At 40.4% G+C, this 26153-nt stretch overlaps 1 protein-coding gene across 2 annotated transcripts in view; it reads left to right on the forward strand.

Moving 5' to 3' along the window:
• The window catches only part of smarca2 (SWI/SNF related BAF chromatin remodeling complex subunit ATPase 2), a 48768-nt gene that overhangs the window by 7909 nt on the left and 14706 nt on the right, over positions 1-26153 (forward strand). For both annotated transcript variants that reach the window (XR_013300214.1, XM_077600069.1), the window contains exons 13-22: positions 1115-1191; positions 1284-1431; positions 7768-7931; positions 14270-14336; positions 14407-14517; positions 22761-23003; positions 23072-23185; positions 24054-24158; positions 25104-25190; positions 25265-25311. Coding sequence is in view for 1 of the 2 variants with exons in the window: in XM_077600069.1 (XP_077456195.1) it covers positions 1115-1191; positions 1284-1431; positions 7768-7931; positions 14270-14336; positions 14407-14517; positions 22761-23003; positions 23072-23185; positions 24054-24158; positions 25104-25190; positions 25265-25311 (1163 nt within the window). In the remaining variant the exon portion in view is untranslated. The remainder of the gene's footprint in view (positions 1-1114; positions 1192-1283; positions 1432-7767; positions 7932-14269; positions 14337-14406; positions 14518-22760; positions 23004-23071; positions 23186-24053; positions 24159-25103; positions 25191-25264; positions 25312-26153) is intronic.

The raw sequence follows: 26153 nt of genomic DNA on the forward strand, positions 1-26153 counted from the left end.
AATTTGAGATACGAGGAAAATTCTAAGCAAATCTTTGCTTAGAGATACGAGAGCATACCTGGTGATTCGGCCGTCTGGGTGGCCGACCGTTATGCGAAAGGCTGCTTATGAGAAGAGCATCGCTCTGTCTTTCTTGCCGCATCTCCCTCGCATAAAGATATCTACGGGCTGTACAGGTTGCATTTTTTACTGGAGATAGCGACCAAGTCGATAATCTGCGAAAAGCCAGCGGAATCTAGTACATGGACTTGAAAGCAATTCAAGGATTTCAAAAAGACACCAGCAAACCCTACAAACCGAGTCGTGGCTGGTTCGATAACTTTGAAAAACGAACACTCGGTTCTGAGGCATGGAGAAGCCAGAAAGTTCCGACTTGAAAGCTGCGGTGGAACACAATAACATCTTTACCTCGATAATCGCTCAAGAAGTTTTAAATTTAGTGTAACGTAATATTAGATCTTATTTTTATGTAAGTGTATAGTAATCTAAGTTCATTTAAGTTAAATTTAAAGTTTGTTAAGTTACAAGCGTGTTGCCGTCAAGTCTCTCTCCTGTCCTTTTCCCTCCTCCTCGTCCGAGCATTCTGAGGTACCGTCTGTACTGAATAATGTCACATTTTAGTATTGAAGATCAGAAGTTCTAGGTAGGTATTTGTTACTTTGCGAGTAGGTGGTGAATTAGAACAAATAAAAAGATGTTTTCCCCATTGTAATATCCTGTTTTGGGTGTTTTTTCACAGGGTGGGAACGGATTAATAAGTATTTAGTTATTTTCGATGGGAAACATTGATTTGAGATCCGAGTAAATTGACATACGAGCTCGGTCCCGGAACACATTAAGCTTGTATCTCAAGGCATTACTTTATAAGAGAATATTTAGTTAGGTTAACAATATTTCAAAGTGATTATTTAATTATAAAAATAGTTGCTGATTAATTTCACAATCTATTTCTCAGTTTATCATGGTATTCCCTATTCCTAGCAATGAAATCACACGTTTCTAATCCACTAGGCGGCTGTCGTTGCACACATTTTCAAATGTGATCTTCTATACGTGTGTGATCCATTCAGGGCTACTTTTGTATCCATCATCAAATTGTATTTTATTTGACAAGGAAGAAGACGAGGCTGCTAAGGGTGAAAGTGACAAGACAATAGGAGATCCCATTGGAGAGGCCAAACACATTATTGAGTATTGTATCGCCTGCAATATTTGAAATTAGTGAGTCTGATTTTTTGTTTTTTTTGGTTTTCACTCAAATTTCTTTTGGGGTACTCATTCAGGTCGGCCAAGCAGGACGTGGATGATGAGTATAGTGTGCCGACAGATGAGGCCAGCCTCCAGTCCTACTACGGTGTGGCCCACGCTGTCATCGAGCGGGTGGAAAAGCAGTCATCCCTTCTTGTCAACGGATCGCTCAAGCACTACCAGGTAGACTTCTGAGCGTGACAAACTGATTAAAATTAGTGACCCAAAATCAACATTAAGTGAACCAGCCTGTCGCTCAGTCGACTCACACATTCTTAAATGAGTGGATGTCACAGCGACAAAGCTGCGTGCACTTTAATCATTCAGTAGGATAAGAAAATGTCTCAAAACATTTTATCTCAGGTGTACACGTGTACAAGCTTGTTTGTCCGTGGCGACTCGCTGGTTTTGATCCCCAATGTGTCGAGCATTCGATGGGCAGTTCGAGCAGAGAACCACGCCCCACCCCCTTCCTTCTGGGCTTATTCCATCGTCGTGTCTCAAAAATCAAAGCTATATTTAAAGATCTTAAAATTTTACGTAAAAATCTTGGATATATTTGTAAATCTTGAAATTGTGTGATTTATGGACGTGTTTGTGTGTAAAGTACTCCCTTGAATAGCGCGATAATGTAGACCAGACATGGCCGCAATAATCTAAAAACCGCAGTTTGATCACCCCTATTATTACTACCATACCGCATGTTTTTCCACCTTGCAAAAAGTAAACAAGCACAATTATCATGAAGTTTATTTATCAAATACTACAGTTATAAGCAAATGAAAAGAGTATAATGTATTAATATCTAAATATAATCTATACATAAAAAATTGGAAATACTTTACTGTACTCACAGCGAAAATAGTTCCTCTCCACTTGATATACATCCAATAGAAACAAGTTAATGAGGAGTGGTAATAGCAGGCAAACTTTCCATTTAAAAACAAGTGTTTGAATCTCATTATACTTGTATGATGACAATAAATGCATTCAATTCATTTCAATTCAATTTAGTCCAAGCCCTCCTGCAAAGTCCAAATCTTGAAGGGCAGACCACTTTAAGTGAGATAGAGCTTCACGTTCGCGATGAAACAGTTTGTGAAGGCTTTTGTGATCCAGACTTTTCGGTTGCTTATCCAGTAGATAGGCAGCAAAGCTTTGTAGTACTTGTTTTTTAATGCTTGAGGACAGTCGAACTTGTAGATTAAGGCTGGCTTCACCATGAAGTCAGCCAGCAGCATCCCCACACATGATGAGCGTCGGGCGATTCATCCCATCTTTGAATAAGAATGTCTGTGAAGGCATCCTCTTCCAAAAAGGCCAACTTGTTCCGGAAGATAACGAACCATTCTCTTAAGTTATGTGAGGGAAGTCTTCCTCAACGTAGCATTTCTCTGCGGGCTGAGTAGGCTGACCCGCGGCACTGAAACGAGCCTAAGGTTCATCTTCATTGTCTTTGTCTGGAGCTAAGCTATCGTAAAAGGTCTTGGCTTTGGTTCTAATTCTATGGTTCCTTTTTAACTCATTGTCTGGCATTGACAGCGGCGTTTTGACTACCGGACACAAAAGAACGAATGTGATTGGGGAGAGGAAGTTGGGCAAAGTGCGGTAGTGCACACACTCAATCACACAATTCACAAAATTCTGGTTTGAAAGGACCCGTGTCCCCAAAAATAAAAGCATTTGATTTTATATGTACAGTATAAATTACCGTATTTTCACGACTATATGGCGCATCGTATTTTTAGCCGCAGTGTCAGTAACGAGTGCTATTTCTGTATTTTAAACACACAAAGGACGCACCGTTTTTTAGACGCATATATGTTATATATTATATATGAATATCTAACCGCAATAGCGCTGGCTACCGGAAGCAGCACCAGGCTCTTTTTCCGGTTTCCGGTGCGCAGTGACTGCTGGGATACATAGTTCTTGCACGCTACACCCACACGCTAAAAACACATTTTTAAAAAGGCAACGGAAGCAAAACTGAGTTCGGTTGTACTTTATTTAAGCAACGTACTCACGTCATCATCACCCACAAATCCATCAAAGTCCTAATTTTCTGTGTCTGAATTAAACAATTGTCCAAATTAGTCATCGAAAACGCTGCGTTTTATACGTTCGTCCAGGCGGCCACAATCCATTCGCCAATAGTAGCTAGCTGGTAGCTAGCGTAACTTTTCCAATGGTGCTTTCTATGCTTTGTCAAGCTGTATTGATGTCGATGTATACAGGCCACAATCCATTCACAAATAGTAGCTAGCTGATAGCTAGCGTAACTTTTCCAACGGTGCTTCCCATGCTTTGTCAAGCTGTATTGATCTCGATGTATACAGGCCACAATCCATTCGTAAATAGTAGCTAGCTGGTAGCTAGCGTAACTTTTCCAACAGTGCTTCCCATGCTTTGTCAAGCTGTATTGATGTCGATGTATACAGGCCACAATCCATTCGTAAATAGTAGCTAGCTGGTAGCTAGCGTAACTTTTCCAACAGTGCTTCCCATGCTTTGTCAAGCTGTATTGATGTCGATGTATACAGGCCACAGTCCATTGGGTGTATTGACAAAAGAACTACTACATATCCCAGCAGTCACTGCGCAGTACTTTGTCTACGGGAAAATAGTAGAGTCAGTGTACCCTATCAACTGATTCATTTTATTTTATCGTGATAACAATTTTAGTATTGGTCCATATATAAAGCGCATTGGATTATTAGGCGCGCTGTCTATTTTGGAGAAAATTTAAGACTTTTATGTGCGCCTTATAGTGGTGAAAATACGGTGACTACAAAGTGCCTGTCAGGCAGACCAACCTTGTGGGCCGTACATTTGACACCCCAAGATCACAGTATATTTTTGAGACAAATCCCTCCCCGGCTGCCAGAACTAGCTCTGGCGCAGCAATGAGGCGCTGTTTTCCACTTAACTTAGCTTAAAGGACGTGAAATGCACACTTCTTGTTTTAGTTGATATATAACTAGCTCACATATAGGACTACACTCCTGCTTGGCTGAGATATTATAGGAGCTCTTCTGGGAAGGAAAATTTATTTTTCACCCAGAAAATAATTGGTTGTCTGAAGTGCACAAAATGTTGACACGTTCATCCGCATTGTATATTCGCCTAATATTTCTCCCTTCAGCTGTCTGAGAGGAAGCGGGGCATGCGCATTAATTGGTAGCGGGTCTGACTGTGAGCTGGCATGATACTCTGCCCTTTTGATGGTGGGAAGCCACCTCCCTCTCTCGCCAACATGTTTAGCTATCTGCTCGTTTTCTAGGTGGCAGCAGGACACTCCACTTCAAGTCCCAAGCACAATTGCATTTTTTAATTATTACTATCACAACCTGTCTCATTTCAAGTAGGAGGGCGAGACTGAAACGGCTGTACTAGTTTCAACCAAAATGTGGTAGGAGAGAACCTCTTTTCAAGCATCCCAGAGCTCGGAAAAGATGAAGAAAACGCATATAGTATGTAACTACCCCACGAAATACACCTTGAAATTGATATACTCACAGTGCATCTCCAGCCTTATTTGTCGTATGAAAATCACATTGCATTCATTTTTCATTGTTGCACAAGAAATATGCGACTGTTCTCATTTCAAGTAGGAGGTCGAGATTGAAATGGCTTCAGCAAAAAGGTGATGTGAGAACCACTTTTAGGATTCCAAAACTCAGGAAATATCAAGAAAAACAACTGTCATAGACATAGAAAGCACAATCTAAAGTGTAGCTAAACTGGGGAATACAAAAGTGTAACGAGAGGTCCAGCAATAGCAATGAAGCCTACTTGGTCTTGGACTTAGCCGTGGGGGGCTTCTTGTACTTGGATGTAGAAACTGGGGGATAGATACCAAAGCATTGTTCTACTTCTGAAATTTACTAGCTTACCAAAAGACACGAACTCCAGAACTACTATCAATATATGTTCTTATATTTGTAAATAAAAGTACATTCAAAATACTACTACTACTACAAAATCACAATGTACTGAAGCCGCGAAGTATAGTAAACAATCACAGTACAGGGGTCAAGTGATTAGAGCGTCGGCCTCACAGTTTTGGGGGTCGAGATTTCGATCTCAGGTCGGTCCTCATTGTGTACAGTTTGCATGTTCACTCCGGGCTTGCGAGGGTTTTCTCTGGGTACTCCCACATCCCAAAACCATGCAGAATAGACTGGTAGAACACTCTAAATATGAGTGTGAGCATGAAAGGTTGTCCATCTCCTTGAGTCCCCCGCCTGGTGCCCGTAGTTAGCGGCGATAGGCTCCAGCACCCCGAAGACCCTTGTGAGGAGAAGCAAATCAGAAAATAAATGAATCGAAAAAAGAGTACAGAATAGCAATATTTTGGTGTGCCACTTTAAATGATGTTAACAGTGCTCCCTAGTTTACTGGAGTAGCTCTCAAAGTTGTTGCAAATATTCAGCATGTTGTTGCTTAAATTGTTTTTTTTAAATACCAATCTCAAGCATCTTATCAATGTGATTGTCGTGTATTTTCGGCTTCATGCTGTCCGCTGCATTTTTTTGCGCAGCAAACAAACTGTTGTTTCCTCCTCTGCCACCGAAATAACACTGAAGCAAAACACTACACACACAATGCTGTGTATCCCTCCAAGACTTCTAATCTTGTGGTGTCCAATCATCATTTTGCTTTTGATTTGAAAGATTTTATTACTAGTAGTCGTCCAATCCATTTCAAGTGGGGCATTTATGGGTCACTTCCTTTTTATTTTGGAGCAGTGTCATGTCCTTCTCACGTTAGGTCTTTTCCTGTTCATTTTGGGCCAGCTTGTTCATTTTGGTTCATCTGGTGATATTTTGAATCCCTTCCTTTTAATATTTGTACATTCCTATGTCACTTCCTGCTGATTTGAGGGCATTTTTCTGCCCTTCCCAATGGTTTTTGAGCCCATTTAAACGCATCACTTTATTACTAGTTAATGGCTGTCAATTGGATTGAAACAACAGTTTTATATTATGGTTGATGTATCCTCTGCATCTGTCCTGTGTAAAGCAGCATGATGAATTAATTATGCATGAGTTTAGTCATCTGGGAAGAGAGATTTGCTCCCATTTTTCTCTTTAATGCCACGACTACACTTTGATCATTCCTCATTTTGATACTTCCTTTTAAAGGCTTTTTATCTCTTTCATGTTCAGTTTGGCCTCCAAACAAACAAACTGCTTTGTACCAACAAGTATATTACCGTATTTTCACAACTATAAGGCGCACTTAAAAGTCTTAAATTTTCTCCAAAATAGACAGGGTGCCTTATAATCCAGTGTGCCTTATATATGGACCAGTATTAAAATTGTTATCATGATAAAATAAAATAAATCAGTGGATAGGGTACACCATCCTCTACCGGTCTCGCAACTACGGTAAGTAGCCTGCGACTTTATTTTCCCCCGTGCGCGGTTCATGCTGGGATATGTAGTTCTTTTGTCAATACACCCAGTATGACGGCGAGCACACTAATTTGGTGCTCGCCGTCATTCCGGGTGGATTGACAAAAGAACTCCAGCCGCTAGATTGGCATCAACAGAGCATTCATTCCGGGTGGATTGACAAAAGAACTCCAGCCGCTAGATTGGCATCAACAGAGCATTCAAAGCTAGACTGCGAACTATATATGTATGTATGTATGTATGTCTCGCAACTACGGCAAGCAGCCCTCGACTCTATTTTCCCCGTAGAAAAAGTAGTGCGCAGTGACTGCTAGGATATATACGTAGTTCTTTTGTCAACCAATTGACAGCGGCCGTCATTTACTAGGGTGGATTTACAAAAGAACTCCTGCCGCTAGATGTTGGCATCAACAGAGCATTCAGAGCTAGACTGTGAACTATATATATAAATATATTATATATGGATCAATATTGAGCCGCAACAGCCCTCGCAACTACGGCAAGCAGCCCCCGACTCTATTTCTGGTGCGCGGTGAATGCTGAGATATATAAAACGGCGTTTCATTTCGGTTGAGCTCGATCTAGCACATTAATTCTATGTTCGCCGTCCTTCCCAGTGGAAGTCTCAACTGTGGTCCGAGCTTTCAGGAAGGCAGAAATTACTGACTCGATTAATGAGGACTTTGGTGAGACGGAGATGTGCGTGTTGGATGCCACATTCACCCACCTTATTATAGTTATTATGCTATTGCTGTGTCACGAAAACACTAATACTTTTAAAAAAAGTTGTTTATTCATGTTGGGAGTGAATGGAGTTGTCAGAAAGCTGATTTGTAATCTATTACTAAAGTTTGGCTGACCTATCTGACTGTTTTGTTGACATTCTCTTTAGCGCAGCACCATCCATAGTGGATGCATAACGTAACCCCAGCCTCTACTGTAGACCCGTATAATGCGGTGCGGTAGACCAGTGTCATGCGGAGCGGTGCGCCTTACAATGCGGTGCACCTTATATATGGAAAAAAAATAAAATGTGCCATTCATTGAGGGTGCGCCTTATAGTCGTGAAAATACGGTAACTGTTTTGTTTCCTTTTCAGATACAGGGTCTGGAGTGGATGGTGTCGTTGTACAACAACAATTTAAATGGCATCCTTGCCGATGAAATGGGCCTGGGCAAAACCATTCAAACCATCGCCCTCATCACTTACTTGATGGAACTCAAGAGGCTCAACGGACCCTATCTCATCATTGTGCCCCTCTCGTCAGTATTCCCATGCTTAGGCTTTCTTAACTCATTCACTATAATTAAACCACTGGGTTTGGGTATTTGTCCTTGATTTAAAATCATAATCTGGGCAGAAACCATAAAACTGAACCGATAAATAAAAAAGAATTAAGGATAAAATATTAAAAGGAAATGAAATTGATTTTTTTGGGTGCCAATTTTTCTGTTTTTTGTCAATAAGAATACAAGACAGAGAAAACTAAACATCTTTTTAAAGAACCTAATGTTATGTTCATTAATTTTCCATTCCAATCACCCTCAATGGGAACAGGAGTGCGTGAGCCTATTTCAGATGGAGAGGGAGAAGGTGTTTAAAGTCAAATTAAAAATGATCTATTCTACCCCTAGATTTATTAAGAAATGTATTGAGGATTCTTACAATTTATGTTGATATAGGTTATTGAACGTACAATTCAACTTTATTTGTACGGCGGCAAGGGAACAGAGAGGGTTAAGGGATTAAATTAGTGTTGTGCTGGTGTGTGTGCATGTGTGTAGGTGTGCGTATGTCTGTGTGCGTGCGTGTTTATTACCAATAAAGGCTGCCACAAATTGAAGCATACTAGTTGCAACAAATTCAAAGCCGGCTGCATCTGAGCCGCAATAACCCAATTTTAAGTTGATTTCTTCACATATATATATATATATATATATATATATATATATATATATATATATATATATATATATATACATATATATATATATACATATATATATATATATATATATATATATATATATATATATATATATATATATATATATATATATATATATATATATATATATACACATATACACATACACACACACACACATATATATATATATATATATGTGTGTGTGTGTGTGTGTGTGTGTGTGTGTGTGTATGCATGCTTATACAGTTGTGGTCAAAAGTTTACATACACTTGTGAAGAACATATTGTCATGCTCTCTTGAGTTTCCAGTTATTTCTACAACTCTGATTTTTCTCTGATAGAGTGATTGGAACAGATACTTTGTCACAAAAACATTCATGAAGTTTGGTTCTTTTATGACTTTATTATGGGTTAACAGAAAAAGTGATCAAATTTGCTGGGTCAAAAATATACATACAGCAACACGAATTAGCAATTTTGGTGACTTAGAAAGTTGTGTTAGTGAAATGAGCTTCATAGCATGGCCTCTTAACTTCTTGTGAGTGATTATGAGTGACTACAGCTGCTGACCTCTCTAAGGCCATTTAAATAGGGCTCATTGGATGCAAACGCCCACAAATGCTAAAATGGGAAAGTCAAAGGAGCTCAGCATGGATCTGAAAAAGCGAATCCTTTACTTGAACAAGTCAGGAAAGTAACTTGGAGCCATTTCAAAGCAGCTGCAGGTCCCAAGAGCAACAGTCCAAACAATTGTTTGTAAGTATAAAGTGCATGGCACTGTTTTGTCACTGCCACGATCAGGAAGAAAATGCAAGCTATCACCTGCTGCTGAGAGAAAATTGGTCAGGAGGGTGAAGATTCCACCGAGAATCACCAAAAAGCAGATCTGCCAAGAATTAGAAGCTGCTGGAACACAAGTGTCAGTGTCCACAGTCAAGCGTGTTTTGCATCTCCATGGACTGAGAGGCTGCCATGCAAGAAGGAAGCCCTTGCTCCAAAAGCGGCACCTTAAGGCTCGACTGAAGTTTGCTGCTGATCACATGGAGAAAGATAAGACCTACTGGGGGAAAGTTCTGTGGTCAGACGAAACAAAAATCTGTTTGGCCACTATGCCCAGCAATATGTTTGGAGGAGAAAAGGTGAGGCCTTAAACCCCAAGTACACCATGCCTACTGTCAAGCACGGTGGTGGTAGTATTATGCTGTGGCACTGTTTTGCTACCAATAGAACTGGTGCTTTACAGAGAGTAAATGGGATAATGAAGAAGGAGGATTACCTTCAAATTCTTCAAGATAACCTAAAGTCATCCGCCCGAAGATTGGGTCTTGGGCGCAGTTGGGTGTTCCAACAGGACAATGACCCCAAACACACATCAAAAGTGGTAATGGAATGGCTAAATCAGGCTAGAATTGAGGTTTTTGAACGGCCTTCACAAGGTCCTGACTTAAACCCCATGGAAAACTTGTGGACAATGCTGAAGAAACAAGTCCATGTCAGAAAGCCATCAAATTTAACTGAACTGCCCCAATTCTGTCAAGAGGAGTGGTCAAAGATTCAACCAGAAGCTTGCCAGAAGCTTGTGGATGGCTACCAAAAGCGCCTAACTGAAGTGAAGTGTTTTTCCCGCACCATTTGGGAACTTTTTGAACACCACAACCTCCAGGACTACACGGACACTGTACTTTCCTACATCAAAAACTGCACGGACAACGTCATTGTTAATAAACGGATATAGGTTTTTCCTAACCAAAAACCCTGGATGACCAGTGAGACACTGGCACTCATCAAATGCCGTAACACCGCCTTCAGGTCAGGGGACAAGGTACAATACAGCGCTGCCAGAGCAGAGCTGAAGAGAAGCATTAAAAAGGCCAAGGCAGCATATACAAGGAAAATTGAGGAGCACTTCACAGGAAATCACCCAAAGAAGATGTGGCAGACAATACGACATTACCAATTACAATGACAATAATGTGTCTGTTAACGCAGATGCCTCACTAGCAGAGGAACTGAACCGTTTGAGACTGACAAATCAGACCCAGTCTCAACACCTCCACCACCACCCTGCAGCAGCACACTGGAGCTTCAATCCCTCCCTCATCGCCGTAGCTCTACACACAGCACTGAGCCACCTGGAGCACCATGGGAACTACGTGAGGATGCTTTTCATTGACTGTAGCTCAGCCTTCAACACTGTAATACTTGGACTATCCTCTTCCATCTGCTACTGGATTAAGAACTTCTTAACCAGCCGTCCACAAACTGTTAACCTTGGTCCCCACTTCTCTTCCTCCATTACACTGAGCACTGGCTCCCCTCAGAGTCCTCTTCTGTACTCCCTGTACACATACGACTGTACACCGAACCACCAGTCTAACTCCATCATCAAATTTGCCGATGACACCACTGTGGTCGGACTCATCTCAGGGAGGGGGATGAGTCTGCTTACAGAGATGAGGTCAACAAACTGTCTTTGTGGTGTTTGGTGAACAATCTCACACTAAACACCACAGAAACTAAAGAAATAATCCTGGACTTTCGCAAACGCAGCACAGATCTGGCCCCACTCCTCATAAATGGAGTATCCGTAGACAGGGTCCAGTCCTTCAAATTCCTGGGGGTCCACGTCACAGACAAGCTCTCCTGGTCTACCAACACCACGGCACTGGTGAAGAAGGCCCAGAAATGACTCCATTTCCAGAGGGTACTCAGGAGGAACAACTTGGACACTAAGCTTCTGGTAACCTTCTATAGAGCCACTGTGGAGAGCATCCTGGTATACTGCATTACAGTGTGGTACGCTGGAAACACGGCACCAGACAGAAAGGCCATGCAGAGAGTGATCAACACTGCCCAGAAGATCATCGGCTGCTCTCTGCCCTCACTGGATGACATTGCCAGCCCTCGCTACCTCAGCAGAGCCAGGAACATTGTCAGGGACCAATACCACCCTGGTCACAACCTGTTCCAGCTGCTGCCCTCTGGCAGACGCTACAGGTCTCACAAAGCACGGACAAATAGACTTAAGGACAGTTTTTTCCCCACAGCCATCAGGACTCTGAACTTGCGTTAGCACGGCACACAATCCCTTCTGTGCAATAACTTCGGAGTGTGCAATAACAATGTGAAATATCTTAGACTGTGCAATATTTTAGAATTTACCTAGCCGGGATGTGACTTTTTATACTTTTATATTAATATTTATTAATTTTTTTACTGGGAAAACTCACTTTGTGGAGTAGCACCACCAATTTCGTTATACGCAGCTGTGTATGATGAGAATAAAGGCTTTTGATTGATTGATTGAAAATGGCCAAGGGACATGTTACCAAATATTAGCGCTGCTGTATGTATATTTTTGACCTAGCAGATTTGATCACTTTTTTCTGTTCGCCCATAATAAAGTCATAAAAGAACCAAACTTCATGAATGTTTTTTGTGACAAAGAAGTATCTGTTTCAATCACTCTATCAGGGAAAAATCAGAGTTGTAGAAATAACTGGAAACTCAAGAGAGCCATGACATTACGTTCTTCACAAGTGTATGTAAACCACAACTGTACATATATATACACACACATATATATATATATATATATATATATATATATATATATATAATATATATATATATATATATATATATATATATATATATATATATATATATATATATATATATACACATACATACACACACACACGTACATACACATACATGCACACACGTAAATACACACACATACATACACACACACACACACACGTACATACATACACACACACACACACACACACACACACACGCCCGCCAGCAGAACTTGCCAATGGTAGAGCAACCCTATGACAACAATTTCCAAATAAAATCAAGGATGCTACAAGGGAAGGTTTGAATTTTTTTAGATTTTGCTTTTCCTAACTTGGAATTTCTTTCATATTTAGAGACTTTTTTTCCCATTGATACTAACCTGAATGTTTCTTATCTAGAGACATTTGTAAGTAGAGGCACCACTGTATAGAACCAAAGAAAATGACATGCTTGCACTTCCTTAAACATTCATCCTCATTTTTGAAACCCCATATGCGTTAAATTCCAGCTAAATTAATTTTTCCTCACTTTTTAATGCTGCCCATAGCTAAAATGTACTCAATACGCTGTCAACTGCAACTGCTAGATTACAAAGAATCATTGGTAAAACTTTGCAAGGTTAAAACACACTTATAAAACAAACAATCTCTTTCCCTTTTTCATTTTGCTTAACAAATGAGCAATTTATCTTTGGCTGTTGTTTCTCTGCATTAATCCTTTCAAATCCTTCGATGCCATTCCACAAGCAGCATGTGGATTTAGATGCAAGCCTCAGGCTACGTACCATTCAAATGTGATTATGAGTAAGTAGTCTTAGTCTTTTTATGATCCCACATATTCATTAGGTCTTTGTACAAAATCAATAGGTGACGTTTTCATCATCTCAGAGGTAGCGATGCACCGATACTATCATCAATATCGTTACCGATACGGGACTAAAATGTCATCGGGCAGTTTGAAAAATAATAATAATAATAATTCAGGTGCTTCGCAATATACACATTTCTCGCGATCGTTCTTCTAAAAATGGCTGCCAACTACTCGTGCTCAACGAATAAAGAAGCTCTTGCCACCCTTCTCAATCCTCGTTTTGCTGTGAATTTCTATGGGTTTATCACTAGTAGACATCGAATCCATTTGAAGCAGGAGGCTGGCAGTGCATGAACAAACATTAATCTGCTGCCAGAACTCCCGTCAATGGCAGCCAATTAGTTAAAAAATAAAATGTGTTGTTGCTCTTGCCATGGTGAAGCCCCCCCTACCAATTACTTTATCATTAGTGGACATCCAGCTTGTGGAAAGGATGACAGCAAATTAATGAATGTCTAGCACCTTCAATGGGAATCAATGAATAAATAGCAGATGCTTTGACATTGATAGAAAAGGATAGTTATGACTTAATTTTAATGTTGATGGATTGACTTTGATCGGAACGTTGCCTCTACCAACACCAACATCCAATCCAATCCAATCCAATCCAACATCGCCCTGAGTCTATTTTAGTGGAGCAATGAAAAATCTTTCCATGCTTCTGCCATGAATTGAAATGATTTCATCACTAGTAGACATCCAATCAATTTGAGTGAGATTTTGGTGACCAAAGAAATTTCGTTCATTTTCTGTCAGCCCTCCCACTTCAAATGATTTGGATGTCTAGCACCTTCAATGGCAGTGAATGAGGTAAAAAAATGTCCTTCCTCTGGCCAAGATGCACCTTCTCACCCATTTAGTTTATTACTAGTAGATGTCCAATCCATTTTAAACAGAAAGGGGTGGCAGCAAATGATCGTTCATCAGTGAAAAAGTGCTCTTCCCACACCTTTTCTTTTTCTTCATACTATTTACTTAGTTTGCTATATATTGCAATTGGATGCCATTTCTCCAGGGTGTGCAGACAATGAGGGTCCATGGCTGCTTCTGTAATTACCGTTCTGACAGATTAAAGGCCAGATGTAATCTTTAAATATGCACTGAACTAATTGCACTCTTCCCTCATTGGCAGAACTATCCGACTGGAGGGGCCAGCTAATTTTGAACACCCTTGACCACTTTCTCAGTGTGTTGAATTTGTCTTTCTTTCAGGACTTTATCCAACTGGATTTACGAGCTTGACAAGTGGGCCCCATCCGTGGTGAAAATTGCTTACAAGGTAAAAGAACAGTTTCTAAAAATACATTATTTGAACTCAAAAATACGTATTTACTTTTGTTCGGCGAAAGGGGACGCCAGGCCTGCGCAGGGGTTTGGTTCCACAGCTGCGGAGCGGCAAGTTCAATGTCTTGCTGACAACATACGAATACATCATTAAGGACAAGCACATACTGGCAAAGGTGAGACCAGATGATCTCTTTGATTCAAATGACTACGCCTTCGATTTACAAGCTGTTATTCGTGATTTGTAAATCATGTTGTTAATAGAAAAGAAAAGAAATTACTGCACTTTACGGACTATAGGTAACTCTGGTGTTTAGGTTGAACTAGTCAAAACCATAGATACGTTCAGAAGAGTCGAAGTTTTGGAGGAAATTTGTCTGCATTTTGTTGCCAAGTAACGGCTACAAAGAAAGAAGTTCAAGAAATGGAATAGTTGCAAAAACCACGACATTGCCGCCGCATTTCACTGTCACAACAGTGCTTATATATATATATATATATATATATATATATATATATATATATATATATATATATATATATATATATATATATATATATATATATATATATATATATATATATATATATATATATGGTGGCCAGCCAATCACAGGGCTTAAGGATACGGACAACCATGCACACTCACACTCATACCTAGGGGCGATTTAGAGGGTCCAATTAGCGTACCATGCATGTTTTTTTTAATGTGGGGGGAAAACCGGAGTACCCGGAGGAAATCCACGCAAGCCCGGGGAGAACATGCAAACTCCACACAGGTTAGACAAACGATTAGAGAGGCCTGTAATTGTCAACATGGGTAAACCTCAACCATGAAAGACAGAATGTGAAAAAAACCCTGAAAATCACATTGTTTGATTTTTAAAGAATTTATTCGCAAATCATGGTGTCGTTGGGCAACACGGACTTCCAACTCCCTACACAAATTTTCTATGGGGTTGAGATCTGGAGACTGGCTAGGCCACTCCAGGACCTTGAAATGCCTCTTACAAAGCCACTCCTTTGTTGCACTGGCTGTGTGTTTGGGATCATTGTTGTCATGCTGAAAGACCCAGCCACGTCTCATATTCAAGGTCCTTGCTGATGGAAGGAGATTATCACTCAAAATCTCTCGATACATGGCCCCATTCGTTCTGTCCTTTACACAGATCAGTCGTCCTGGTCCCTTTGCAGAAAAACAGCCCCAAAGCATGATGTTTCCACCCTAATGCTTCACAGTGGGTATGGTGTTCTTGGGATGTAATTCAGTATTCTTTCTCCTCCAAACACGAGAACCTGTGTTTCTACCAAAAAGTTCTATTTTGGTTTCATCTGACCATAACACATTCTCTCAGTCCTCTTCTGGATCATCCAAATGCTCTCTAGCGAACCGCAGACGGGCCTGGATGTGTACTGGCTTCAGCAGGGGGACACGTCTGGCAGTGCAGGATTTGAGTCTCTGGTGGCGCATTGTGTTACTGATAGTAGCCTTTGTTACTGTCGTCCCAGCTCTCTGTAGGTCATTCACTAGGTCCACCAAGCGTTTTACCTATTGCAGATTTCAGATTTAGTGTGGGAAGTCTTGAGTTCCCTGTTATGTGCTATGTGTCGTCGTTGTTTTATATCTGTGAGGTATTTTGCCCAAAACACGTCCAACAATCTCACTCATGTAAGAAGGCATCACTTGGATTTGCCTATCACTGGAGAAAGGAGATAGAATTTTTTATTCCCAATAATCATCCCTGTTGCTTTTAAGGAGTTATAGATGTGAAAGGAGACAGGGCCAATTATACTGCCGAAACAATTGCATCTGCATTTCAACATCTTTGCACCCAAATGCTTTAGTGTAAGAGCCCGGTGGTCTAACGAGTTGTGCTACCTCATCGAAGTATGATCCCCGTTGCCAAAAGCAGCCCAAATCGAGTACGGCTGTTATCTCGCATTGTCCTTGATATTACTTTTAAATTGTTTTATGCTTAACCTCCTATGACCTGGCGTCCATGTGGAGACATCACATTTTTGGTTATCAAAGACTACAATGTTAAATTTTGGACTACAAGGGCCTGGCATCCACTTATGATGTGGACATCATTTTTCTCAGAAACTACATCATGTAAAAAGATAATTCTTTGTTTTTACACTCATCAGGTCCCAATTAGCCTAAATATCAAAGAGAAAGTAAAAATGCATGCCTTGCAAGAGTTTGGGTCTTAGGAGGTTAATACGCAATTGCTTGTATTAGTAAGTGGCCAAAAGGCACTATAAAATAAACACACTTTCAAAATGCTACTCACTGCCGCCAACGACAAGAGCCAGAACGCTAGAGTCAACATGGTTGCTCATATATTTTTCTTCTGTCATTTGAACTAAGTCATTCCAAACACATAATAAATTATAAAGCAGAAATCCTTGTAGCAGTTTGCGAGGAAGTGCATGGTGCCAATGTGCATACTCAGTAGCACTTTTGAGCGTACTTTGCGAGATAGCACAACTCGTTAGAACACCGGCTTTTAAGTATTTATTAAAAGTGCTCAAGCCTCGCTACAAAGTCCCACCCTGCGCACAAATGAGCCAGTCCGTGGTCCCCGTCCTTTATAGACGGACGGACACAAGCAGTGTGACACACAGAAAGCTATGGAATTCCACCAATTATCTTGACTTTTCTTTTTCCCACCTGAGCACAACAGCAGCGCATATTTTGGTGCAGAAGAAGGGGATGCTGCACTTGCGAAAATTGTATAATCCAACATTGAAGCTATGAGTATATTCTTCAAATATAAAAGTTACCTAGGTTGCAGGTGAATGCGCCTTAACATTTTCTGTTACCTCAGCAGGGAATAAACGATGTTAAACACAAATTAACAAGTTTGTAATTTTCTTCCATTTATTTTGCACTTTAATAAGAGCTGCATTAGTTTCAGCTGATTGAACAAAGTATTAACTTCCAAATGATATATACACATACTTCTGGCCACCTGATGGTGTAGGGCAGTAGTGCCCAACCTTTTTTGTCCAAAGACCCACTTTTCTACAAGCCAACCTCCCGCGATCCACCTGTCCAGTGTCAACCTTGTAAACCCCTACAGATCATTTTTGGCCTGCAGTAACTACCCTCAGAACATGTTTTGTTGTAAGACAGCCATTAAACATCACATCACAAAAACGCAATAGCCATACCTGACCTTAATATGAACCGAACAGAAAAATAAACCAGATACTAAACAGATAGATCTCTGTTTGGAAAAAAAAGGATATTACTTCCGACCTTAGTGGGAGACCTGGCGCTGGGAGGAGTAGGCTAGATTTTCATTGTTAGGAGTGTTGGTTGCAAGGCATAGGCAGACCGCAAGGTGACCATCAGTCATTGTTGATCTGTACTTGGATTTGATGGTGTTCACGTGGGATAAAGCAGACTTGCACAAATAAGTTGATCCAAAAAGAGCTGTCAGGTTCAAAGCACATCTTTTGATATTGGGATACTTCTCTGCCACCAGTAGTTTCCAGAACACTACATGCTCTCCAGGTTTAGCGGATGTTGATCTGGCTCTGTTGTGCTTAATCTCATTTTGCAATCTCAGAATCTCATCCTCGAGTGGAGCTTTCAACGTTGAAAAATGATTTGTCTTTGGCAGCAATGTCACCAACATGAATACTTGCACCCAATGAATAACACATATAGCTAGGTATAGGTTGGATGGATGCAAAGTCAGTAAAGAGCTGCCAACCTCCGTCGACCCCATTGCAGGAGTATCTTTGTCCCATTTCCAGAGTTTATCCGGATTGAATGTGATTCACGCAAAATCGATATGCGCTGAAGTCGCACAAGACAAATCATTCGTTAGAACTTGTAACTCGGATGATTCACAATACACTCTTGTTACTGAATTATTCCGATTTACAGTGCAGTTGAATCAAGATGGCGGAAGCCGTAGCGATGGTGTGAATTTTGAGGCATTTAAATTGGAAATTTGGTACTTTTCTGAAATGGTTGCTTAAAAAAAATAGGTGACAATTTTTGGGGGATTTCTGGAGTTTAGGGAGGTTGTCCGGAGTACCAGAGTTTGCGTTGCATTTCCGGGTAAACTCCTGAAATTCCGGAGTAGTTGGCAGCTCTGGTCCATAAAACGCCTCTCTAACTCTTGACTAAATGTTCTGAATGTGCTCTTCATAACATGCATTGTCAACCTCGTGTCATGCCTTTACCTTAAGCTTGTTTTTCTGCTTGCTTGTGAGGGAAGTTGCACAGGTTACCAATGTGCAGCCTGTTTGACATCAACTTTAGCTTGTATTTAAATGTGCTAACTGAACTCATCATGTTGACTACATCTTTACCCTTACCCTGCAGCTCAAAATTCAATTGGTTGAGTTCACCGGTGAGATCAGTGAGGAAAGGTAAATCTAAGAGCCCCTGGTGCTCCTCCAGCTTTGTATAGTAACCGTTGTGTTTTGAAAGCCTCAGGAAGTCCTTGATTTCATGCAATAGCTTTGTAAATCTGGCCAAAAATTTACCTTTGCTTAACCACCTAACATCCGTCTGAAGCAGCAGGTCTGTGTGCTCAGCATCACTCCTCCAAGTGAGCACATAAAAGCCTTCTCTGCAGACTCCTGGCTTGAACTTAACACACAATTTTCATCGCAACATCTATCACTTCTTTCATATTTAACATCTTCCACACAACACTTGCTGGTGAATTAGACAATGATATTTCAGGATATCCGGGAAAGATTCACTTGCACACTGCACCGTGCAATGAGCCCATTGGTGTGGCCCACCACAGACGGCGCCCCATCGGATGTGATGGAGATCCGCTTGAAGAGTGGCAGTTTTGTCCCGCTAACCAATCCCATGAATGCATTAAAAATATCCTCACCTCAAGTGTGTCCTTTTAAGGGCAAAATATTGAGTAACTCTTCTGTAGTGCTCCTGTCTTCAAAAAACATTCTGATGATAACACACAATTGTGCCACATCCTCAACATCAGTTGACTGATCAAATTTGAAGGAATAACACTTTCATGCATGCATCCATATCGCTCCTGAGTTGTTTCTCCACATCCACAGCCATTCCCTCAAATCGCCTTGCAGCAGTCTTGCGTCTGTTTTATTTTTAAAGTTATCAAAAAGGCTATCCGCTGCCTCGAGAAAGGCTTCTTTTACAATATCGCCGTCTTTGAAGGGCTTGTTATGTTTGGCAAGGACGTGACTGACCCGATAAAGCAATAGTCGTGGCCTTACTGCAGTGCTGCAAGCTGTGTTTTCAAATCCTGCTCTTTTGTGGCACGTAAAAGTGTTTTTTCAGGGAAATTCTCATGGCTCCTGTGTACCATTTTGAAATGCCACTCCAGATTCCTTTTCATTGCCATTGCCACTGTTGCATTGCAAATCAAACAAATGTACAGTGGTACCTCGACATACGAGCACCCCGAAATAAGAGTAAAATTTCGAGCAAGTAATTATCTCTAGATACGAGAAACATTTCAAGATACGAGAAAGCCAGGTGGCCAAGACATGAGAAGCTGTTTATCATTGTAGCGCACGGTCTTTTTTGCCGCATCTCTTTCGTGTATAACAGATATCTACGAGCACTGGGCGGAGCGTTGCATTTTTTTCAGTGTTTTTTCCGTCACTCAGCGCGAATGCCGGAGCGATCGCTAATACGAGGTATATATTACTTCTCGTTGGCTGCTCATATGAAGTTCAGGGGCACTGGCTTCGCAACTCCTCGTGTAATATCTCTGGTCGCAACTCCCTCTTTGTAATGTCTCTGCGATCACTGGGTGGAGCGTTGCGTTTTTTTCAGCGGTCTACTGGTGGGCACTTTTGGTGTAGGGGTTCACCAACCTGACTTCAGGGCGGGCAAGCGTGGGATTGATTCCCGCTTGGTGGAGGTATGCTCGGGTGTGCAAATGGTTGTCTGTCTCACTGTGTGCCCTACGGCAACCAGTGTGGGGTATAGAAAGCCTTTCGCCCGAATTCTGCTGGAATAGGCTCCAGCAAACCTTGCAAGGATATGCGGTACAGAAGATGAATGACCATTCCCGCTGGAGATCTAGCCTGTTTGAAGTGTGAGAGTTAGCAGCGAAAAGAGTTCCAAGCTTAAGCGTTTGCTCCCATACAAGTAAATTGGAGGCGGCAAGAGATTATTGGAGTGAGTTTCTCAAAGCGCACAAGGCAGCGTTATCATTTCTTCCTCGGGCTCAAAGATGGGCGTGATGCGAGCTCCACAACAGGGCACTTTTAAGTCCTGTCATTGATTTATCGAGCGCCAAGCCGCACTCCAAAATAAACCCTGGACCCCTTAGTCTCTACAGACAGCTTTGTTGATACTCCCTTCTAAATGTGAAATATTTTTTCAAAGCCAGATGTTATATACGGGTATTGATGATTTAATCATCATCATGCAAAGCACCACTCCATAACAGCGACATTCCTATGATGGAGCATTTATTGATTTCAGAACTCCTAGTCACACTGTTCTTAAAACAAAAACAAAAAAACGGTGTATTTTGGGTGAATAGTTGTTACAATTTTCGGCCATCAAATGTGTGCTCTTCATTTCAACTTATTTGCTCACTGCCACATAATAAATGAACCAGAGTTGCCTTGGCACTGACCTTATTTTACATTGAGCGCACGGTAACTTTGCTATATTTACACTCACAACACTCAAATTAAAGAAACACATCAACAACATTCCTGCTGTTCTAATGGGTTTAATAGCTCATAAATTTTAATTGGCTGCCATTCAAGGAGGTTGACGTTTATTGTCATAATTTGACCACGGTGACCTATGATCCTTTCACTTACCATCCATCATATGACCTACTCAGCAAATTTGAGTTGCCGCAAAATTCATCTATGCCCTCTGACCTGTATTACAAACATATCCTGCATATTTGCTAATAGTGCCTTTATTCGTTCAAGATTTATCTTGAGCACATTTTTCCAAACTTTGTAAACCTTTGACCTGACTGCCCCCAAATCTAGTGACCTCTTCCATTTTATATTACAAACATATCTTGCAAGTTTGGTCTTATTTGTTCTTGAATCTTGAACAGAAACATAATTATGACCTCTATGACTTTTGACGCCATTATCCCTAATTTATTAGAACTGGGAGGACTGGCTGTTATTGCTCTAGTTTCGAAAGATCGCTGCCCTCTCAAGTTCAAATGGAATGGACATCTTCTGGTGATAAATTGATTTCAGTTCACAGCAGATGGAGGACTGGACGCCACTTGAGTGGGCGTTTATCATCATCAATGGCACTAAAACGGTTAAAGCATATGGTACTCGAGAGATACAGTGGTACCTTGACATACGAGTGCCCTGACATACGAGCAATTTGAGATACGAGTAAAGTTTTGAGCAAATATTTATCTTGAGATATGAGACAAATTTTGATATACGAGCAGACTGCGGACACGAGAAGCTGCTCATAAGGACATCATGGGCACTGTCTCTCTCCCCGCAACTCCCTCGTGTAATGTCTGTGGTCGCAACTCCCTCGTGTAATGTCTCTGCGAGCACTGGGCGGAGCGTTGCATCTTTTCAGTGTTTTTTCCCGTTAGTCAGTGTGAATGGCATATACTATACTACTTCTCGTTGGCATGTGGTCGTGCGTTATCCTATTGTGAGGACATTTGTGTGCATCATTTTGGGAATATTTTGAAGGGAATACAAAAGCAAACATCTCGGTTGCATCTGAAAGTCAGGGTGGAGGCGGGGCAAATAGAGCCAGTGTAGTGTAAGGTTAGATTAAATGTATTTTTGAGTGTGTCTGCATCGTAATCCAAGTTCATTTAAATTTGTTTATGTTATGTTACGAGCGCGTTGCCGTGCTAAAAGTCCCCCCGTCCCCCTCTCTCTGTCCGTCTCTCTCCCCTCTGCGAAATCCGTCTAATTTTAATGATTTTAAACACATTTTAGTAGTATTAAACCACTAGTTATTTGTTACTTTGTTAATCGATGGCGAATTAAAACAAATAAAAATGTTTTTCCAATCCCAAATCCTGTTTTTGGTGTTTTTTCAGAGGGTTGGAACGAATTATTTTGTTTTTAGTTCATATCTATGGGAAACGTTCGTTTGAGTTACGAGAAAATCGACATACGAGCTCAGTCCCGGAACGCATTAAGCTCGTATCTCGAGGTACCACTGTACTGCAAAATTGGTGGCTCATAACGACACTTTTCTGGAATTTTACGCAACAGATAGCGAAAGTCCAAAAACTTTTTAAAGCATTTTACCAAACATGTAAGAAGGTGCAAAACACTCCAAAAATCCTTCTGCTGCTTTTTCAACATAACCATGGTTCTTCATTTAAATTGAGAGATTTTGGCCCAGGTAAACCGTTTTCATCCCCAAAACAAACCTGTGGGTGCCATAATCCGTCTTGACCATGGGTTTTGTTATCCGCAGATCCGTTGGAAGTACATGATTGTGGACGAGGGCCACCGCATGAAGAACCACCACTGCAAGCTGACGCAGGTTCTGAACACGCACTACGTGGCGCCGCGGCGCCTGCTGCTGACCGGTACGCCACTGCAAAACAAGCTGCCCGAGCTGTGGGCACTGCTCAACTTCCTGCTGCCCACCATCTTCAAAAGCTGCAGCACCTTCGAGCAGTGGTTCAACGCACCTTTTGCCATGACGGGCGAGAGGGTACTTCCATCTGGAGCCATCTGACACCTCATTCCCTTCCACGATTAATTTCACAACCTTCTTTTCAGGTGGACCTGAATGAGGAGGAGACCATCTTGATCATTCGACGTCTGCACAAGGTGCTCCGACCTTTCTTACTGCGCCGCCTGAAGAAGGAGGTGGAGTCTCAGCTGCCTGAGAAGGTCAGCATCTTCACATTCCCCTAGATGTCCCAATCGCCACTCAATGATTAGCAAATTGTTTTGACGTGCCAACCGTATGTGATTAATGCATGCAAGACGAGTGTTGTGTGTGTGTGCGTGCGTGCGTGCGTGCGTGCGTGCGTGCGTGCGCGTGTGTGTATACACATAAGATAAGCGCATTGGTCAACTCTTTTGATAATCAGTATTCGAAACTCAAATTTCATTATCATTCTTGCATTATTATTTTTTAAATGGGTTAAATCATGAAACAAGCGATTAACTCAATTTGACATCTAGATTATTTTGTTACTTTGTAGCCCTAGGAAGAAAAAAACGCATGGTATCCATTTTGATTACATTACATGATGCATCTATCACCTGTGGTAGTTCAGTTTAATGTCAATTAAAAAGTAAATTTAGTGGCCGTGAAACTGTTCTTGTATATTTTTTCATTTTTTTAACAAATAACTAATAATGTATTACATCATGACATAAAATTATCCATGTTATGTTTTTCCCCATATTGGTTACCACTAAATTGAACAGTTGGGTCTAACCCTCATCTTATCCTTGTTATCTCAATAAAATAATAATGATCTATCTCTTTCTTGAAGATGCTGCACTCGTCTTTGAGTCAGTAGAAGAAATAACAGTGAAGCATTTTCTTTTTCGTCTTTTTCACACAAAGATAGATCTCATTTTCTCAAGGAATTGAAAGTTTACTGACCCCAGAATAGTCTGCTTTCAACTTCTTGGGATTTTTGTGCACTGCTTGTTTGAACTGAGTATACTATACTAAATTTCACGTTTATGTCTAACTAACTCTACTTATGATTTGACGAGCTTTCTTTTCATTTTTTTTGCTCAGGTGGAGTACGTTGTCAAATGTGACATGTCGGCCATTCAAAAGGTTTTATACAGGCACATGCAGAAAGGAATCCTCCTCACTGATGGCTCGGAGAAAGACAAGAAGGTAGTACAAACTAATCCTTAAGGTATACCAAATCATCGATTATCCTATCGACTGAGGTTGTTTTCATTCATTTTGTTTAAACAATGAATCAGTGTTAAGATTTTTTTTTATCTGGTTAGTGCAATTAGATACTTTGCAATTAAGTCATCTTGGTTAACCCCTTGATACCTCAACTTCCATGTATCATGTATACATAAAAAAGTATTGGTAATATAGAGTCGTATGAAAAAGTTTGGGCACCCCCGATCATTTTCAAGATTGTCTTTATAAATCATTGGTAGTTTGGATCATCACTTCTCTGGATGACTTTGATGGGCAGCTCACTCATCTGGTTCCTTTCGTCCAAGGGTTAGAAATACAACACCAAAAAATAGTGCTGTAAAAACGCTAAACCATATAAATCTTCCTATCGACATTTTACGTGTCTATCATCATTATCACAAAAAACCATGCTGCTGCATTGAACATTTTGGCCAGGATATGGGACCCAATTTGCCATCACTTGCTACATTATTGTGAAATCCATATGGAGTGGGACTACCACTAATGTGCCTCAAGATGTCCTGATCTCCACCTAATAGTTGGCAAATTGGCTCCACCTGCCAACCATACATGAGTAATGAATGCAAGAAAAATGAAAATACCAGAATATATATACTGTAAGTGCAAACAAAAATTACTAATGGAAAATATATAGATAAAAATCATATTGGAAAATTCTATGAAAAATTTCAATATCCTAAATTAACCCCAAAAATATTGAAAGGATATTTAAGAAAAAATAATAAAAAACAAAAACTGGAAAATGTATACAAAAATTAAATGAATTTAGTGAAAAGGAATTAATTCATTGTTATTTATCTAAGGAGTTTTATTTAAATGTTAAATGATCAGCATGAATTGTAATCTCTATTTATATTGTACCATGGATTGTTTTGGTGTCAGGGCAAAGGTGGCGCCAAAACCTTGATGAATACCATCATGCAGCTAAAGAAGATCTGCAACCACCCATACATGTTCCCACATATCGAGGTGGGTTCCTTTTTTAGTGCTTATTTAGGAATGAGACGATGAAATAAACTTGAATGTTTAATTTTCCATTGTAGGAATCATTTGCTGAGCATTTGGGCTACCCGAATGGCATCATCACTGGGTAAGCTACCTTGAAACAAATCTGACGTGAAAGCAAACATTGTTTTGCAGTAATGTCCCTGAATCAACAAAAATTGAAGCAGAAAATGGGGAAATTCAATAATCTTGCGACTTTGACAAAGGGTATTCCTCAGGATGTGTAATTTTCTTTTCTATGTTTGTTAATGTTGCAGTTGAGTGGAGTAGGTAATGTCTTGAGTCTCTAGTTTTTTTAATTTCTTTTTAATACAAATTTTGTTCCATGTGCAGCATAATCGGTCTAGCAGCAACTGCAAACAAGACAAAGTTAAAATGCGAGTGAAAATGCTTTTTTGTTTTGTTTTGTTGTTTTGTTCTTTTTTTAAACAGCTACCGTAATTACTCGAATATAACACGCATATTTTTGCTATATAATTAATTCCAATAGTTGGGGGTGCGTGTTATAATCAAGAACTAATTTTTTTTTTTTTTTTTTTTTTTTTTTTTTTTTTTGTCTTGTTACATGGCCCTTAGCCTGGTGCTTTTTCTTGCCAAATAAATTGAATTGAAATTGAATTGAATAAAATAAATTACAAATTTTCGATCGAAAAAAGCATTGTCAAACTCACTTTGACGCACGGATTTTACGTCATCTCGTAAAGCCAATCGGATGATGTGTTGTGGGAGGAAGAGGAAGTGGATGAAGGAAGCGTGGACGTTGATAGGATTCTCAACGAAGAGATGTATGAGTTGACAGACAAAGAGAGAGAGGAACTCTTCATTTGAAGGATTCTAATGAATAAATTTGTTTGAACAAAACAATCGTGAAACGAAGAAAAAAAGGTAAGATTTCTGATTTTCGTCAGCGGGAAATTTTAGGTGCGC

Source organism: Stigmatopora argus, chromosome 5 (genome assembly GCF_051989625.1).
Source record: "Stigmatopora argus isolate UIUO_Sarg chromosome 5, RoL_Sarg_1.0, whole genome shotgun sequence".
Lineage (NCBI taxonomy): Eukaryota > Metazoa > Chordata > Actinopteri > Syngnathiformes > Syngnathidae > Stigmatopora > Stigmatopora argus.